The sequence below is a fragment of the Ictalurus furcatus genome, chromosome 14, assembly GCF_023375685.1.
Source record: "Ictalurus furcatus strain D&B chromosome 14, Billie_1.0, whole genome shotgun sequence".
In the NCBI taxonomy this organism is placed as follows: Eukaryota; Metazoa; Chordata; class Actinopteri; order Siluriformes; family Ictaluridae; genus Ictalurus; species Ictalurus furcatus.
In genome coordinates, this window is record NC_071268.1 from 23,872,342 (window position 1) to 23,890,200 (window position 17,859).

The window sequence follows — 17,859 nt, forward strand, 5'->3', positions numbered from 1 at the left end:
CCAAGTTGGATTCAGTTGTTGCTTGAACATTAGGATGTTTGTAGCATTTTCTTTTTATGCCTCTAATCGACTTGTGCAAAACCACATGACAAGGAGCTTTAGACAGGAAGCTCTTCCATTAGATTGTGTGTAGTTCTGTACTGATCTGTACTGTACTGAACTGATCTTATGTGTAGTACTGAACGGTACTGTACTGAACTGATCTTATGTGTAGTACTGAACGGTACTGTACTGAACTGATCTTATGTGTAGTACTGATCTGTACTGAACTGATCTTATGTGTAGTACTGAACGGTACTGTACTGAACTGATCTTATGTGTAGTACTGAACGGTACTGTACTGAACTGATCTTATGTGTAGTACTGATCTGTACTGAACTGATCTTATGTGTAGTACTGAACGGTACTGTACTGAACTGATCTTATGTGTAGTACTGATCTGTACTGAACTGATCTTATGTGTAGTACTGAACGGTACTGTACTGAACTGATCTTATGTGTAGTACTGAACGGTACTGTACTGAACTGATCTTATGTGTAGTACTGAACGGTACTGTACTGAACTGATCTTATGTGTAGTACTGATCTGTACTGAACTGATCTTATGTGTTGTACTGTACTGAACTGATCTTATGTGTAGTACTGATCTGTACTGTACTGAACTGATCTTATGTGTAGTACTGATCTGTACTGAACTGATCTTATGTGTAGTACTGAACTGTACTGAACTGATCTTATGTGTAGTACTGAACTGTACTGTACTGAACTGATCTTATGTGTAGTACTGATCTGTACTGTACTGAACTGATCTTATGTGTAGTACTGATCTGTACTGTACTGAACTGATCTTATGTGTAGTACTGATCTGTACTGAACTGATCTTATGTGTAGTACTGAACTGTACTGAACTGATCTTATGTGTAGTACTGAACTGTACTGAACTGATCTTATGTGTAGTACTGAACTGTACTGTACTGAACTGATCTTATGTGTAGTACTGATCTGTACTGTACTGAACTGATCTTATGTGTAGTACTGATCTGTACTGTACTGAACTGATCTTATGTGTAGTACTGAACTGTACTGAACTGATCTTATGTGTAGTACTGATCTGTACTGAGCTGATCTTATGTGTAGTACTGAACTGTACTGAACTGATCTTATGTGTAGTACTGATGTGTACTGTACTGAACTGATCTTATGTGTAGTACTGAACTGTACTGAGCTGATCTTATGTGTAGTACTGAACTGAATTGTACTGTACATGCCTGCAAGAGCAGCCTCTATTGTATTTTCATTGTGTTTTAATCAATAACCCAGGCTGCATTTATTTACACTCTGCAATTAATGAAAAGCGCCCAAGCTGAATATCGGTACAGCAACTATAATTACAAATGACTATAAAGCGGTAGCACAAGTGTGTGTTTGTAGTGGTGATGTATGAAATGTGTATGCTGTAGCCCAGCTCTGGTTTAATACTGTATTAAGGGCACGCTTTCCACGTCACTGTTCTCAAGAACTTTTATTAAAATTGCACTGTTTGATTGTTTATTTGTTTGTTTTAAACTAATCCTGATGCATATAATCATGTGTCGTGGAAAAAAAGTCTTGCGAAAACACAGGAGTGGCACAATTAATAGATAATGTGTTGTTTCTAGTCCATTTTAAGTTTGTTCGGTCTGGTAGAGCAAACCGTTTTCCTTAAATTCGACACGAGCAGTGGTCTGTAAATCTTTCTGAACGTCCAGTTTGTAAAGGGGGGCACGGTGACTTAGTGGTTAGCACGTTTGCCTCGTACCTTCGGGGTTGGGGGTTCGATTCCTGCCTCCGCCCTGTGTGCACGGAGTTTGCATGTTCTGCTCGTGCTTCGGGAGTTTCCCCCGGGTACACCGGTTTCCTCCCCCAGTCCAAAGACATGCTCTGATTGGCATTTCCTAATAGTCCCCGTAGTGTGTGAGCGTGTGTGAGATTGTGCCCTGCGATGGGTCGGCCCCCCGTCCAAGGTGTCCACTGCCTTGTACCCCGAGTCCCCTGGGATAGTCTCCAGGCTCCTCGTGACTCTGTGTAGGATAAGCGGTATGGAAAATGGATGGAAGTGAAGAAGATAAGGTTAGAATATATTTTATGTAATAAATAAAGGTAAATAAGCTTGGTTCCTAAAATCCATATTGATTTTCTTTCGATAAGCGATCAGTAGAGATTACCTGTACATCAGATTTATAACTTACTTGGATGTGTATCAAGTTTTGTGGTCCTGGTGTGTGTTTGTGTGAGAGAGAGAGGACATACACAGATTACTCACTAAACAAGTGCACAGTTTAAATTGACTATGTTCATGAATCCGTCAAAACTAGCACAGAATTTACCAACAATTCATTGTGCACAGTTTTTACGACAGCGTTTCATGGCAGTAAATTTTTTTAAAGTCTGTGTTAACGTCCCCATGAAGTGCGCCGAGTTATTCGACGTGTTGACGTAATTTCCACGTCAGGGCGGGACATGTCGAGTGGCTCCTCCCCCTTTCAAATTTTTTAAAACTGAGTTTGACGATACTTTTCTTTAATGCCTACAAAGAGAAAGAAGATTCAGTTTGTTTGTTTTTAAATGACGTCAAATCAATGATATCCATTCAGTGCCATTTAATTTGTAATTATTAAAAACATTATATAATCTCCATACCAACGATATCTCCGAGAAGTGTATCGCATAATCATTTATCACGATATCGATATATCGCCCAGCCCTAGTTAGTACCGTGGACGAATGCCCGTCACAAACCCGTGAGCTGGCACAAATACCTCTCTTTCTTCAAAGTGAAACGATTTAAGTCATTTCCTTCTCGGGCGAAACGGAATAAAACGCGCACGTTCAAACAGCCAAAGACGCACAATTACAACCCGCGCTTGCTGAAATGATTTCTCTCGCTCAATGACGGCAACTTCGGCAAGGTGATTTTTAAAAATGTATTTATCTATTTTTTTTAATATAACGTTGGGGGCGGGACACTTCAGATTCTAGAGAGCGTTTGATTGGCCAGAAAATCTGACGAGAAGCCGAAGTGCAATACGACTTTACGCCGCAGTGTCAGGAGGTCTGGCATTTGCAGCAGTTCTTGTGTGTGCAAATAAAGATGTTAAAGAGTTACCGTAATAGGTTCTTGCATGTGTGTGGGGTTTTTTTTTTTTTCCCTGTAGTAGTAGAAATGTTGACTTAGAGGTGCAACAGTAATGAGCTGAGAGGTGGATGCTGTACTGTTCTATAGACTGAGTGTGTCTCTCCCTTTGTCTAATTGTGTGTGTGTGTGTGTGTGTGTGTGTGTGTGTGTGTGTGTGTAGGGAGTTGGAGAGTGAGTGGACACCAGTCTCATTGCCAGCTGGTGAGTCCTGTAATAGCTTCAGTTATAATTGTCCTTTTGGCTCAGTGCCTCACGCACCAAAATCAATGATACTGCATGTCTGTAAGGCTTCCTCTCACTCGCACATCATTGCTGTGTGGTAATTGTCATGTCCTTAGTCAAAACCACACACACACACACACACAACCTATAACTGCAGACACTCCAAAACTAACACACTGTTCATGTTAATGTTACTGCTTTAATGTCCCAGCTAGTCTCCACTAGTCCCTTCATAGCGCTACTTGATAATGAGTGTCAGTCGTTTTTCCCTACAGGACGCATTTGATTACATTCGAATGAACCTCCCAAACAAATAACTTTTTTTTCTTTTTTTTTCTTTTTTTTTTTCTTCTAAATATTTTACAGGCTGAAAAATTTCTGGGACTGACTCGCTGGCGAACTGGACCGATGATGGAATTACAAACGTTACAGGAGGCCCTGAAAGTGGAAATACAAGTCCATCAGGTCGGAAACGGTTCAGTAAATCCACTTTATTATTTTAAGTTCTTGTATATTATGAATCGAAACGGATCTGAACCTTGTCGCTTAAGCACTAATCTTCTCGGCTTGTTTTAAGTAAACATCTAGACGTGGGTGTGTTAATGACGGCTTAATGACTCTGAAGCTTCTGGTGTGCTTGGTACACACAGTCGTACACATAGCGTTTCAGAGCATACTCCGTTTGATACGTACGCAGGTGGTCGATGCGTGCGCGTTATGACATCTTGCACTACCCCTCTTGGCCTACAGGAGTCAGTATGGAGCAGTAAAGGAGGTCTTTTGGTGTGAAGGAGGACAACGACAACGACGAAGAAGAATCAAAACAACACGAAGAACAACGCTCAGGCGATCTCTCGCCACGATTAGCACCCGTATACAAATCTTTATACACTTTAAGGCTAGAATTATACAAACGCTGGTACTTTCTATCCTGCACTCGTTTCCGTCTCTTCCGTTTTTTTCTTCGACTAGCTTGAGAATCAACGGCCCTGGTTCACTGTTGCCACCTTGTGGAAGAACCAAACGGTGCAGAAGAATTAAATGCGCATGTGTGACCTGAGGCAGTGTGTGTGTTTTTACCGTAGGGGATCGGAGGAACGGATTCTTCCTCTCTAGGAGGCGGTTGACGCACGTGTGCATCTTTTCTGTAGAGCCAGTAAATATTGAAGATGCATGCATGGATTGAGAAGTACACGCAAAACAAGAAAACAAGAACACTCTCTTCTCCCGGCAGTATAATTGGGAGTTGCATGTTTCAGCAAGTAGAGAATCAGTATAGAAGTGCCTCAGCAGGATAAATACAGTAGTTCAGGAACATGGCAGCACTATTGTTAGAGCGGGAACATTGTTGCCAAGTCTTGTGCTCATAGCTTTAAAGGCTCAGTATTTGCATGCTCAGAGTGTACTCAACGAACTCTAGGTTAATGAGACATGGTGCACTCTCGAGTGAGAGTGTACAGCGATGGAAAACTGCTATAGTACAACCATTCATATTTCATCGAGGAAGTAACTGACGGATGTTTCATAGCAATTAGATTCAGGACAGACTCACTACTGCGTCCAGCCAAACCCAAAGCAAAGCTGTTAGGAAATCTCCCCAAATGCACACCGATCAGCCATAACATTACAACCACCTGCCTAATATTGTGTAGGTCAGCCTTGTGCCACCAACCCAGCTCTAACTCGTCGAGGCATGGACTCCACAAGACCTCTGAAGGTGCGCTGTGGTATCTGGCACCACGAAGTTCCTGTAGTCCTGTAAGTTGTGAGGTGGGGCCTCCATGGATCTGACTTGTTTGTCCAGCACATCCCACAGACGCTCGATTGGATTGAGATCTGGGGAATTTGGAGGCCGAGTCCAAACTCGGTCATGTTCCTCAAACCGTTCCTGAACAATTTTTTTGCAGTGTGGCAGGATGCATTATCCTACTGTAAGAGGCCACTGTCATTGGAGACTACTGTTGCCATGAAGGGGTGTACTTGGTCTGTAACAATGTTTAGGTAGGTGGTACGTGTCAAAGTAACATCCATATGAATGCCAGGACCCAAGTTTTCCCAGGAGAACATTTTCCAGAACATCACACTGCCATGCAGCCTAATTACCATATGCACTGTGTGTTCTGACACCTTTCTGTCATACCCAGCATGAACTTTTTCAGCAGTTTGTGCTACAGTAGCTCTTCCTTGGGATCGGACCGGACGGGCTAGCCTTCACTCCCCACGCGCATTAATGAACCTTGGGTGCCCATAACCCTGTCGCTGGTTCACCGGTTGTCCTTCCTTGAACCACTTTTGGTACGTATTAATCACTTCATACTGGAACACTGCACAAGACCTGCTGTTTTGGAGATGCTCTGACCCAGATGTCTAACCATTAACCATCACAAGTTATTCCTTGTCAAACTCGCTCAGATCCTTACACTTGCCTGCTTTTCCTGCTTCCAACACATCAACTTCGAGAACTGACTTGTCACTTGCTGTCTAATAAATATATCCCACCACTTGACAGGTGCCACTGTACCGAGATAATCAGTGTTATTCACTTCACCTGCCAGTGGTTTTAATTTTATGGCTGATTTTCGAGTGCCGTATAGTTGGAAGCATATATCGGTGTTCTATCTGTTTTTTAATTATATCACTGAAAAATATGCATGCAGTTATGCTCCAAATAATGCATAAAGAATGAGCTAGATGGCCATCATACGTCTGGTTGTTTGTCCAGAACTAATACTTCACTAGTGTGGTACAGGTGTATTTCATGTTGCAGTACCAGGGTTGGCCTGTGAGTGTCGCTGATACCCTGTGTTAAAGATTGTACGTAACGCTGACAATTTGACAAATTGTTCTTTTCTTTTTCTGTTTTTTATATATATACAGAAACTGGTTGCCCAAATGAAGCAGGACCCACAGGTAAATACACTGAGTAAACAGTTCATCACTTACAGGCTATTTTACCAATCAATTTTAGTAGTCCTGTGCAAAAGTAAAGAACTAGCAAAAGTCGAAAGCAAACAAATCTGCTTAATTATTCGAGATCAGCCAGGTAGTACCAAAACTCTTGTGCTTCACACACAGCTGCTCGAAATGCTTCTTGCCTTTTGAATGTCAGGCAGCAGAAGAACCTGTAATGCCAGTAACCATGCCCCGTAGCAGGCTAGGTGTTGTCAGGGAGTGTTCAGGGAGCTGACTATAACAAAGCCTAATATAATTTATATTGTGTTAAGCTACACTGTTTAGAAACCACACTTTACAAAACGGGCTCTGATTTACTGATGAAGCCATAAATTATTTTAGTTTATTTCAGAAAATCGAACTGTTTAAAATAAATAAATAAATAAATTATTTGTTTAAGTTGTAAACAGTTGCACTGCTTAATGAACATTGGCACGAAAACCTTCTATTTTTGGTGTCTAGTTTTTTATATTTTCGAATGTTGCGTAATTCATGATTGGTAATTGGGTTTGCATGTGGTGTTAACCGTTTCACGATGATTCGCACAAACAGTTACAGACACACACTATCTCCAAAAGTTTGTGGACACCTGACGGATACACTCGCAAGTGCTTTATGACCATCCCGTTCCAGATTCAGTCCTCTCTTTGCTGTTGTAATAACCCCCACGATTCTGGGCAGGCTTTCCACTAGATTTTGGATCTGTTGGTGAGATCAGATCGGTGGGGTTGAGGTCAGGGCTCTGTGCAGGAGTTCTTCCTCTCCAACCTTAGCAGACCATGTCTTCATGGAGCTCGCTTTGTGCACAGGAGCGTTGTCAGGCTGGAACCGGTTTGGGCCTCTTGGTTCCAGTGAAGGGAAACTGTAAGTCTACAGCATACAAAGACATCTGATACGACTGTGTGCATCTAACGTTTTTGGAGTAGCAACACACATGGGTGTAATGGTCAGGTGTCCACATACTTTTGGCCACACCATACTGTTCACTATTCTTTATTCGAGGACACAAGCCACGTTGTATCTCGTTACTTGCAGCGTTAATAACACCCCACGTTCTCTCTTCTTACCCTTCAGAATGCTGATCTGAAGAAGCAGCTTCACGAACTTCAGGCCAAGATCACTGCTCTGAGTGAGAAGCAGGTATGAAGGGCAGTTTCCTTAACTTTACAGATAATATCTCGTATAAAAGCGGTATTATTTAGCACCGGAGGACTCCGGCATGGCGTCTAATTGCAGTAATTGGCAGCGAACACAGGTTTCTGCTTCACATGCCGAGATGTTTGCAAGTAGGTCTGTGTAGTAAGAACACTGACCTGTGCTGCAGGACAACAGACATGTTCTTACATGGACAGTTTGTCCTCTACTGCTTCTTTTTATATCCTGTACCATGTGCTGTCTTTTTTAAGGTCCTTTGGCTTGTACTGTCAAAGAGAATAGGTTGAGTTATATGATTTAACATCATCAAAATTAACGCAAACGGATCGATGCGTATTTGGTCCGAGAGTCTGCCGGTGTCTAGAGCGTGCTTCAGCAGTGCCTGCTTTGTTTGTTTATTTATTTATTTATTTATTGTTTTTTGCAGTAAAACTGCACATGCCATTTTAAATCAATAATCAGTGTAGAGTAATAAATTGTTTGTCTTTCAATGCCAACCATGATTAAAACTCTCAAAGGAACGTTGTTATCTCTATTTATTTATTTTTAAATAGCAGGCTCAGTGAAAATACATTAACCTAAACGGATGCTTTACTTGGAAATGCTCCATGTCCTTCCGTCAGCTAGAGAGCTTGATTTTATTTGTCACAGGTCATTTCAGGTCTGTCATATTTTCTGTAATTAGTTTATTTAAACCATGGTCATAACAGTGAAGATTTTGATCACTAACTTGAGCTCTCGTATGTTACAGGTAGAATCGAGTGAGTTGGTTGGTTGTTTGTTTATTTATTTATTTATTTATTTATTTACTTTGTCATATTTTGAGTGACTTTAAGAGCAGCCAAGCATGCTATAATATAGCGTAACACTCAAAAGTACAAGTAACACTTCCTGGTACATAAAGAACAGACAAGCACCCTGTAAAGTCGGCTATAGCTGGTAAAGTAAGTGTGTGTGTGTGTGTGTGTGTGTGTGTGTGTGTGTGTGTGTGTGTGTGTTAAGCACATGAAAAGTGTGTGTTTGTTTTATAAATACAAAATTCAGCCATACCCGGTCATGTTTAAGAAAAAAGGATGTGTGTTGTCTGCCTCTCTGTCTGTTCAAAGTGAAGTGAATGGGTTCTCTCTCACTCTCTTTCTCTCCCTCTCTCTCTCTCTCTCTCTCTCTCTCTCTCTCTCTCTCTCTCTCCTTCTCTTTCTTTCTCTCTCCTTCTTTTTTATATACATATATATAAATATAAAAATAGGTTTCTGCTAAATTTGCACTTCCTGTTTTCCTCACCTATAATAGGTTATATGAACATGCAAATGCCACAATACTGTCTCTTGCCCCACATTTGCATGATGTTGTGAAAACCCCCCTGTTAGTCATGCTGTGGATGCTGCAATATACGCAGTGTAAGCTTATGTCAGTTTAATTCAAATGAACCAAATAACTAAATTTATATTTTAATGATTCTTTTTAGCTAGTCAAAGGATAGAAGGTCGTCGTCCCCCCCCCCATCAGCACCCTGTACAAGTTTAACACCGCTTACCGCTATATGAATCCATCATCTCCCTGAACTAGTATTTGAAAAAAAAATCTCCATTTGATTTTTACTTATATTATTAATCAAGTAGAATTTGATTTCTGTATCTGTAATTTTATCTATTATGATCAAATAGAATTACGTAAACAGTCTGTAGATAAATGGTTTTGTTAAAGTGGGAGCGGTTTCGTCTTTTATGGTTAAACCGTGCGAGGAGGATGTAGAGAGAGGGAGTGTGTGTGTGTGTGTGCGCTTTCATTTATTCCAGTCTTCTCAGAGGTGCGCTTTTTGCTCCAGCAGACTCTGAGGCAGTGGTGTGTGTGAGCTGAATTTCAATGTGCGCATGTCTGCATCGAGCGACTCTGGCAGCCTTTATTGAATAGGTTCCTGTGAAGGTGTGTAACTATGCTTCACACCTGAAGGTTGTTTTTTTTTTTTCTTTTTTTTTTCCTCACAGTGACTACGTCTAAGCCAAACAGAGACTGTGTTAACAACCCAGTGAACACTGGCCGCAGTGGTAGTAACGTTTGCTCGATTTTTCAGCTATGCGTAAAAGACGCCGTCTGTCTCCATTCTAGAAAAAGGTAGTGGAACAGTTGAGGAAGGAGCTGTTGGTGAAGCAGGAGCCGGAGCTGAAGCTGCAGACGGTGCAGGCATCGGCGGGCGGTAAAGCCATGATACTGTCACCGTCCTGTCAGCCTCAACAGCAGCCCACAGGACCTCCTCACAACAAGGCAGCTCCACAGGTACAGCAGCACCGTCATCCTGCTCCTGCCCTCCTAACAGAGGACACACACATTCCTAACCCCTGGTACTTAAAGTACTAGAACTACAACAGAGCATCACCATGCTAATCATGAGGAAATAAAGAAACGGTCACTTAGAAATGCTTATACCATGGTCTGTCTGAATACTCGATTCTGATTGGCTGGAAGGTGTGTGTTCAAACCATGTACATACAGTAGTTAAACTCGCGGCTTCATTATTAGTAGAGATGCGGCACAGACTCGGGTAATTCTCACACACAATCTCTCTGTCTCTCGCTCTAATAACTATTTAGTATAATTAATTCAAATAAATGTAATCTTATCGCACTACTTTATCTCCGTGTATGGTTTAGAGCGGGCGGATTCTAGATCTAACGACCCGTATATGAAATAACAGATGAAAATGAACCGCTATTGTTATCTTTTCAGTCAGATTTTGCGCTGCGAACATAAAGGACCACTTTACCTTGTCAGCGCTGGCGAATTCACCACGGTATACACGGGATAATCCACGGCTAGGCGTGCGTCACACGGTTTTAACGCACTCCGCTTCGCATCGAGTGGTTCCACGTCGTGCATTAAAAACGTATGACGCACCCCTAGCCATGGATGAGCCCTTGCGTATACCGTAATACTGTCGCAGTCTCAAGTCTGATGGGTCAGAAGGTGCTGATGAGTTTTCTTTAAATCGCGGGTCGATATTAATGCGCTAGTTCTGACACGTTATCGTTTTTAATATATATACGCAACTCGAACGGTGAAACTTTACGTAAGGAGGCGTTTAACATTTATGGGAAGAGTCGCAGGAGGCAGAACTTTTTCATTTTTCTCGTCATTTCTTCGCTTTCAGTTTCTGTTAAAACGACGTGTTTTATTGCCTTTATAACTTCAAGAGAGAGGGGGGAAAAAAAAGAAAGGCAGGTGAGTGACTATTTATAGCTTCTATAATGTAAGCAGTGACAGGAAGTAACTTGTCTCGCAGATGTTCTGCAACATCAAACAGTTAAAAATCACAATGTTTCATACACTAATAAGTTAAAAGCTTGTCTTTCTTACTTAACAAACACCTCTCATGGACTCGGCTTAACTTTGTAAAATGCTTTGTGTGTGTAGTAAAGCGTTTTTGTGCCACTGTACCACTTCTGCGTCTACTTCCTGTATCTAATCTCAACCTCTTGTTGATGCGATTCCTCTCCTGGTCCTCCCACTGTCTCTGTACTTTCCACTATAGAAGACTCTGCAAGTCACGCCGGTCCTCACCACGAAGACTCTACCTCTAGTACTGAAAGCTGCCGCCTCCACCATGCCTGGTTCCATGACAACACCACGCCCCACAGTTGCCATGGTCACTGCCATCAGCAATCCCCCCAGGCCTGCCTTGACCCCTGACTCTCGCAACGCACCAGTGAACCTTCAGCTGTCGAGCAAACTGACGGGTCAGGACACCGAGGCCGCGTCGCGAGTCGTTCCGAAGAACGTTATCGTAGTAAGTATGACTCGCCGCATCGACAATTCCTCGTCCTCCCTGTGCAAGCTCCTTTATAGACCGAGGCCCTTATCTGCCATATCTCCGAGTAAGAGTGCTAATCTCGCCTCGGACCTTTCATGTCGCTCATTGAAATTTATTGTCTAGTAATATCATTTGAATAATAGATAAAAGAAGTAGGAAGCTCTTACTAAGAATTTGGGCAACATGCCTTCCCTACGTGAGCTCATATAAGCAAGCGATCTTAGTTACATTAATTTCAGGCTAATTCTAGTTTTTAATATTTTTTTTCCATTAAGTCATTATTTAGTTATGAAGTGCTTTCATGTATTATGGATCGAAAAGGATGTGTATATTTACATGAAAACTGCAATGACTTCTGTGCCGATGCGCTCGGCCGTGGTGACTGCTTGTATTCATCTGTGATCTAAAACCACAAACAGAAGGGGAAAGATGAAATAAAAGGAAGAAAAAAAAAAGTTTAATGGAAATTCAAACTGCACATAGTATTATTTTAAAAGATTCTTTCCTCTCGTTGATATTTTTCCCCCGAACAACAATACAATAAAATCTGCTCAGCATTCTGGTTGCAAATAAAGCACTGGTTTTGTCACAGGTGCAGGCCAGCACCACCTCGGCTCAGCCTATCAAAGTTCCCCAGTTTGTCCCTCCTCCTAGACTGACGCCTCGACCCACCTTTCTACCACAGGTGCGTCTCTGTAAGATCCGCCCACAATCCTTCCCTGTCCCAGCGTGTGCAGTTCAACACTGACGCCACTAGAGGAACTCTAACAACACAGAATAGGTTTAGACTCGGAGGAAGTTCATAGTCGTTAACGTCCGAGTGTCACGCGATGAAGTCTCAGTTCATCAGGACGCTTTAACTACTTTAACACTGTAATCAAAGCATTTGTGATATTTCTTAATGATGTAATCATACTTTATATGCTATTTCTTTGTAGGTCATAAAGATCTAGACCTTCGCCCAGTCAGGTCCATAAGTATTTGGACGGTGGCACCACAGTGGATTTGAAATGAAGCAGTCAAGGTGTGATTGAAGTGTAGACTTTCAGCTTTAATTCAAGGGGTTTAACAAACATATTGCATTAACCGTTTAGGAATCACAGCCAGTTTCTTTTGCACTTCACAGTACAGAGCTTCTTAATGTAAACGAATGAAATGTTCATAAATGTCCGATGACCTCAACCCAATTGAGCGCGCTTTTCACTTACTGAAGACAAAACTGAAGGCAGAAAGACCCACAGACAAGCAGCAACTGAAGGCAGCTGCACTAAAGGCCTGGCAAAACATCTCAAAGGAGGAAACTCGGCATTTTCATGATGTCGTCCATGGGTTCCAGACTTCAGGCAGACACCGACTGCAAAGGATTTTCATCCAAATATTAAAAATAATCCTAATATTTATGATTAAATATCAGTTTGTCCGCTTACTTTTGAGCCTGTGAAATTGTTGGAAAGGCTGTAATTCCTAAATTTTTTATTAAACCCCTTGAATTAAAGCTGAAAGTCTACACTTCAGTCACATCTTGATTGCTTCATTTCAAATCCATTGTGATCCATTGTCCAGAGGCACAATAACAAAAATTCTGTTGCTGTCCACATACTTATGGACCTGACTGTATATAAATTCCGTAGGTGTAGAATTAGGCATACACGGCTCACTGTAATGACCCTAACTGTCCCGTTTTCTAACCCAATGCTGGCTGCAGTCATTTGTCGGTTCCATTCACCTTACTGTTTTCTGCAGCTAGTGTGTTTGCCAGTCTGTTGCAGTGTGTCCATCAATGTAAGGATGTTTCTGCTGAAGCATTTCTAATGCTTTACTTATCCGCTTGTGCCGCTTTGCTGTTTGCACTCTGGGTTGATTTTTATTTTTTTTATTTTCTTCTTTTTTTCTTTCAGCAAGTTACATTACGCTTTGGCTGTCCCTTTGCTTAACATTTGTTTTTTGATGTTTAAAAAAAAAAAAAAAAGTCTTTTGACTTAACCAAGTCTTGTAATGCTAATTGGGGCTCTGTGAACTTAAATATTATAACTTGGACAGAACTAATTTCACTATCTTGGACTTTCTGATTCTGGTGGTAGTTTACATATAATTTAATGCCTAGGCAGTGGCTGTAACACATCAACCTAACGTATTAATGTTATTTCACTACCACTGGCTTAAGAGTGTTGTCATGGCTACAACCCGTGTATTATTTTGGGGCTGTCTGCTTCTGCCTGAAAAGAAATTTAACATGCTTATATTGACCTCAAGAAATGATTAGTGCTTGACCTGTCGATTAGTGGAGAAGGAGAATTTCTGGTCTTTTCTCACTATTGATAAAGTACTTACAAGAGCCCCTTAGTTGGCCTTACCTGGGACTAACAATTCAGCATGAAAGGCATGGGATCCTCTCTGACAGAACTTACACCACTGAAATGCAGAAAAGTGGGGGGTGTATGTGTGTGTGTGCCACAACAGGCAGTCTAACTCCATCCTCTTTATTTCTTAGGTGCGCCCGAAACCTGCTACTCCCAATAACGTACCCATCGCCCCTGCGCCTCCTCCTCCCATGATGGCTGCCCCACAGTTGCTCCAGAGGCCAGTCATGCTTACTACCAAGTTAACGTCAGCTCTATCCACCTCGTCAGGCCCTATCCACCAAGTTCGCATCGTCAACGGCCAGCCCTGCATCCCCAAAACTGGCCCTTCTACAGGAGCCAGCACAGGCCAAGTGACGGGCATCGTTATCAGTGGGCCGATGCAGACGCTGCAGATCAGCAGCTTAAACGCAGACATAAAGGTCAGAGCAGTGCGTTTGTGGCCACGTATGATAGCATCTTCAAACACTCTGTTGGGCAACATTGAACTCCATCCAGTTTTAAGAGACCTTTCATGTGTGTTCCCTTTAGAGGTCGACCGATTGATCGGTTTGACCGAGTTATCGCTGGAACTACTCTGTTAACGGCAAAAAAATCCACACCGATAGTTATTTCCCGGTTGCGTCCATTGCGGGAGCGGCTGAGAAGCGTCCGCTGTCGTTATTCAGTACGAGAGCGGCCTCTAGAGGCGAAATAAAAACCATCACTGACAAATTTTGTTGTGATATTTGAAGTGTTTTTGTCTTTTAATTCATTTTGGACATATCTTATTTTTATTTATTTGGAGTGTTACTTTTTGGTTCGGTTTTTAATGTATATTATTTACTTTAATATATATTTATATATTTCCTTTTTAAAAATACAGTACGTTTTCACGGTACAGTCAGTACTGTTAGTTTTTGTAATAATGTTCAGCAGTATTTTACTTTGAGCATTATGTTTTCATTCCGTATCAATTTTAAAAACTATCGGTTGAGTTGATTAATCGGTTATCGGCAGGTAGGTACCGCCCGACTTGGTTATCTGTATCTGTAAAATCCACTATCGGTTGAGTTCTAGTTTCCATTGATATGTATGTAGCATTGAAGGTGACAGAGAAAGCTTTATAATAGTAAGGGTATAATTTAAATTCTAAGCATGTCTAACTTTCCATCTCTCTCTGTCTCTCTCTCTCTCTCTCTCAGACTGTGAAATCTCAGGGGGCTTCAGAGCAGGTGTTCACAAGCACCCCTTCTTCAACGTCTCCTCCTCTTTTTCCACCTAAAGTTAAACGAGAGGAGAATCCACAGGTAACATGGTAACCTTTTCTTCTCTGACCTTTACGCATCTGACCGACTGCTTACGTATATGTGTATTTATCTTCCCGGTAGAAACTTGCCTTCATGGTATCTCTTGGGTTGGTCACACACGACCATCTAGAAGGTAAGTCCTACCTACAGTAGGATTTTTCCAGCAAGTATTAGTTTTACATGAGAATCTGGGAGTAACTCTGCCTTCTCTGATTGGGTTTCTGTGTAGCTCATGGTCGTGTCCGGGCAGTATTAGTATTACAGGGTGCGTTGGGGGGTTGGCTCCGTCTTTTACACATGCTAGATGGTAATCAGAGGTTTATCAGATCAGTGTTTTTCTTCCCCTCTGAGAAAGGACTTTAGTCTTTGCTCTAAAATTTTGATGTTGAATGCTCTTTTGAGATAAAAAAAACAAAACAAAACTAATGCGTAGATGAATGCTATGGAAAACTGGTAAACACAAACTTTCTTTGCTCTTAGAAGTGGGGGGGGGGGGGGGTCCAAGTCTATCGAAACAAAAAAATAAGTCCCAAAGGCTGATTAAATTCAATTAGAGGCATTTCCCTGAAACGCCGATATTGTTCAGAAGGCGTAATAGATCGATCGGGTACTTTCATCAGTATGTTTCATTCGGTGGAGTTAACTGTTGCCGAGTCAAACACGCAACTTTTTTTCCGGTTTTTCTGTTGCAGAGATCCAGAGCCGAAGGCAGGAACGGAAAAGGAGAACAACAGCCAATCCTGTGTATAGCGGAGCAGTATTTGAGCCAGAGGTATAGATACTTTTCTCTGTACACCTTGCCTTGGAGAACTGCTTTTTCTTAGCGTGTTCAATACTTCTTTTCCCTGTGTCATTCCTCTTTATTGCACATGACTTTATTTATGTTGTGAATTCTTTATATTTCCGGATTTCTCGAGTTAATACTGATGTCTGGTGAAAATTTCATGTGAATAACCTCATTGGAAATATACTTACTGAAAAAAATGTTGACGCGTCCAATACTTATTTCCCCCGCTGTACATGCGCGTGCTGGATAAACCTAGTAGTAGGTTATCTCCTGATTTGACTAAAACATGATCCCAACATAAGATGAACAAAACATACCTGACACGGATTCAAGGCAAACCAGATCCAGTTAAAAAAATTTTTTAAAGAGTGCCGGACACCCTCGTTCTTCCACAATCTTGGCAAATCATGTCTTCATGGAGCTCGCTCGCTCATGCTGGAACCGGTTTGGGTTCCCTGGTTCCAGTGACGGGAAATTTGTAACGCTACAGCATACAAAGACTCGTACACATTTGTATGCCTCTGAATTTGGGGAAGGAACACGCATGCGTGCGATGGTCTGACGTCCACAAACTTTTGGCTGTGTAGTGTACCTCCTGTTATTACACAGAGTTACCAGAGGAGGGAGATGGGTGCATGTAAATTAGGGATGTAACCTAATACAAAATACATTGACTACATTTACATGGACAGTAATAATCTAATTATTGACCTTATTCTGAATAAAATAATATTCTGATTAAGGCGTTTACATGACTCGCTTTTAGAATACTCCTTTCATGTTCTAGTTTTACACGTTATAGAATATAGATCGATTAACGTCACACGTCATTACGTCCGACGTTCCCTCCAGAATTTCACGTGTTGACATACAGTTGGTCTTCGTTATGGGACCGTATACAGTTTTGGGTGTTTCATTTTTAATTTTACGAAAGCTTCAAGTGCGGTTAATTATTTATCATGCCGTACGGGCAAATAGACGACTGCTTGAAGCCGTGGGCTGCGTCCCAAACCGCGTACTTACCTACTATATAGTAGCTGAGATGCATGTATTTCTCCTACTATATAGCAGCCGAGCTGTGTGGATTTCTGCTACTGTATAGTAGGTAAGTACGCGGTTTGGGACGCAGCCGTGCTCTCTTGTTTGCCTCAAACGGTTGAGCGCTGCCGTGTGTGTACGTGACCTGTCGCAAAATGCGGTGAAAACTCCCACACGATGTTAATAACGTGATTAAGGTTTGTACATGTCTGTAGTACACGTCCATAATGCGACTAAAACAGGGATACTCCACACGTCTTAATTCCTTTTGTCTTTACTTCGAGTATGACTTTAGTCGGATTAAGGTCATCAATAATCGCTGTTTACATGCTAGTTTCTTAATCAGAGTATCGCCTTAATCGGGTTAATATCGGAATATTGTTGTCCATGTAAACGTACTGATTGTTTGGATTGAACAGATATGTTCTAAACAGATACAAATAGGATCGTGCGATCCCATGGTTATTATTATTACATTTTTTTAATTAGCTAAATTTGTCCATTGGTTGACCTGTCATAATAATTTTCCTAGTAATTACTAATATTTCCTAATATAAATTCCATAATATAAGTATTTCTTAAGGTTAGCACTCCATCCTTATCTTTCAGTCTAACATGCATTATTAAATGGTGTTTTCTTGGGCACGTCTACAGCACTATTGCTATTTTCGTTAGTGATTTTTAAAAAAATATATATATATATATATATTATTTATTTATTTTATTTTTTACACAGGTCGTTCGAGTTTGAATTCTGCCCGCTCGAAATCATACTCCGAGATCAAATAGTGCGATAAGATTACATTTATGTGAATTAATTTTAATAAGTAGTTATTAGAGAGAGAGAGAGAGAGAGAGAGAGAGCGCGAGAGTTTTCATCACATTTCTCATTTTAACATAATTTTCTCCAGTTCATCAAATTCATCTCGTGCCTCGGCCCGTTAAACAACATTGTCGTATTAACCATAGAAGTTAAATGACACCCAAAAATCGCCCGTTTAGATAATAATAATAATGTAATTTGGGTATTTTTACGATAGCTGTCTCACTCTGTGTGCAACTGTAAGACGATAATG

The 17,859-nt window shown here is 41.3% G+C and overlaps 1 protein-coding gene across 4 annotated transcripts in view; it reads left to right on the forward strand.

Moving 5' to 3' along the window:
* phf21ab (PHD finger protein 21Ab) overlaps positions 1-17,859 on the forward strand; it is a 39,199-nt gene that overhangs the window by 7,561 nt on the left and 13,779 nt on the right. For 2 of the 4 annotated variants that reach the window (XM_053641069.1, XM_053641072.1), the window contains exons 2-12: positions 3,336-3,376; positions 3,764-3,862; positions 6,275-6,307; positions 7,424-7,489; positions 9,611-9,778; positions 11,031-11,285; positions 11,902-11,994; positions 13,801-14,091; positions 14,854-14,958; positions 15,040-15,091; positions 15,651-15,730. In XM_053641069.1, coding sequence (XP_053497044.1) covers positions 3,806-3,862; positions 6,275-6,307; positions 7,424-7,489; positions 9,611-9,778; positions 11,031-11,285; positions 11,902-11,994; positions 13,801-14,091; positions 14,854-14,958; positions 15,040-15,091; positions 15,651-15,730 — 1,200 coding nt within the window. In that variant the 5' untranslated portion in view covers positions 3,336-3,376; positions 3,764-3,805. The remainder of the gene's footprint in view (positions 1-3,335; positions 3,377-3,763; positions 3,863-6,274; positions 6,308-7,423; positions 7,490-9,610; positions 9,779-11,030; positions 11,286-11,901; positions 11,995-13,800; positions 14,092-14,853; positions 14,959-15,039; positions 15,092-15,650; positions 15,731-17,859) is intronic. The other 2 variants (XM_053641070.1, XM_053641071.1) reach the window with 2 other exon arrangements.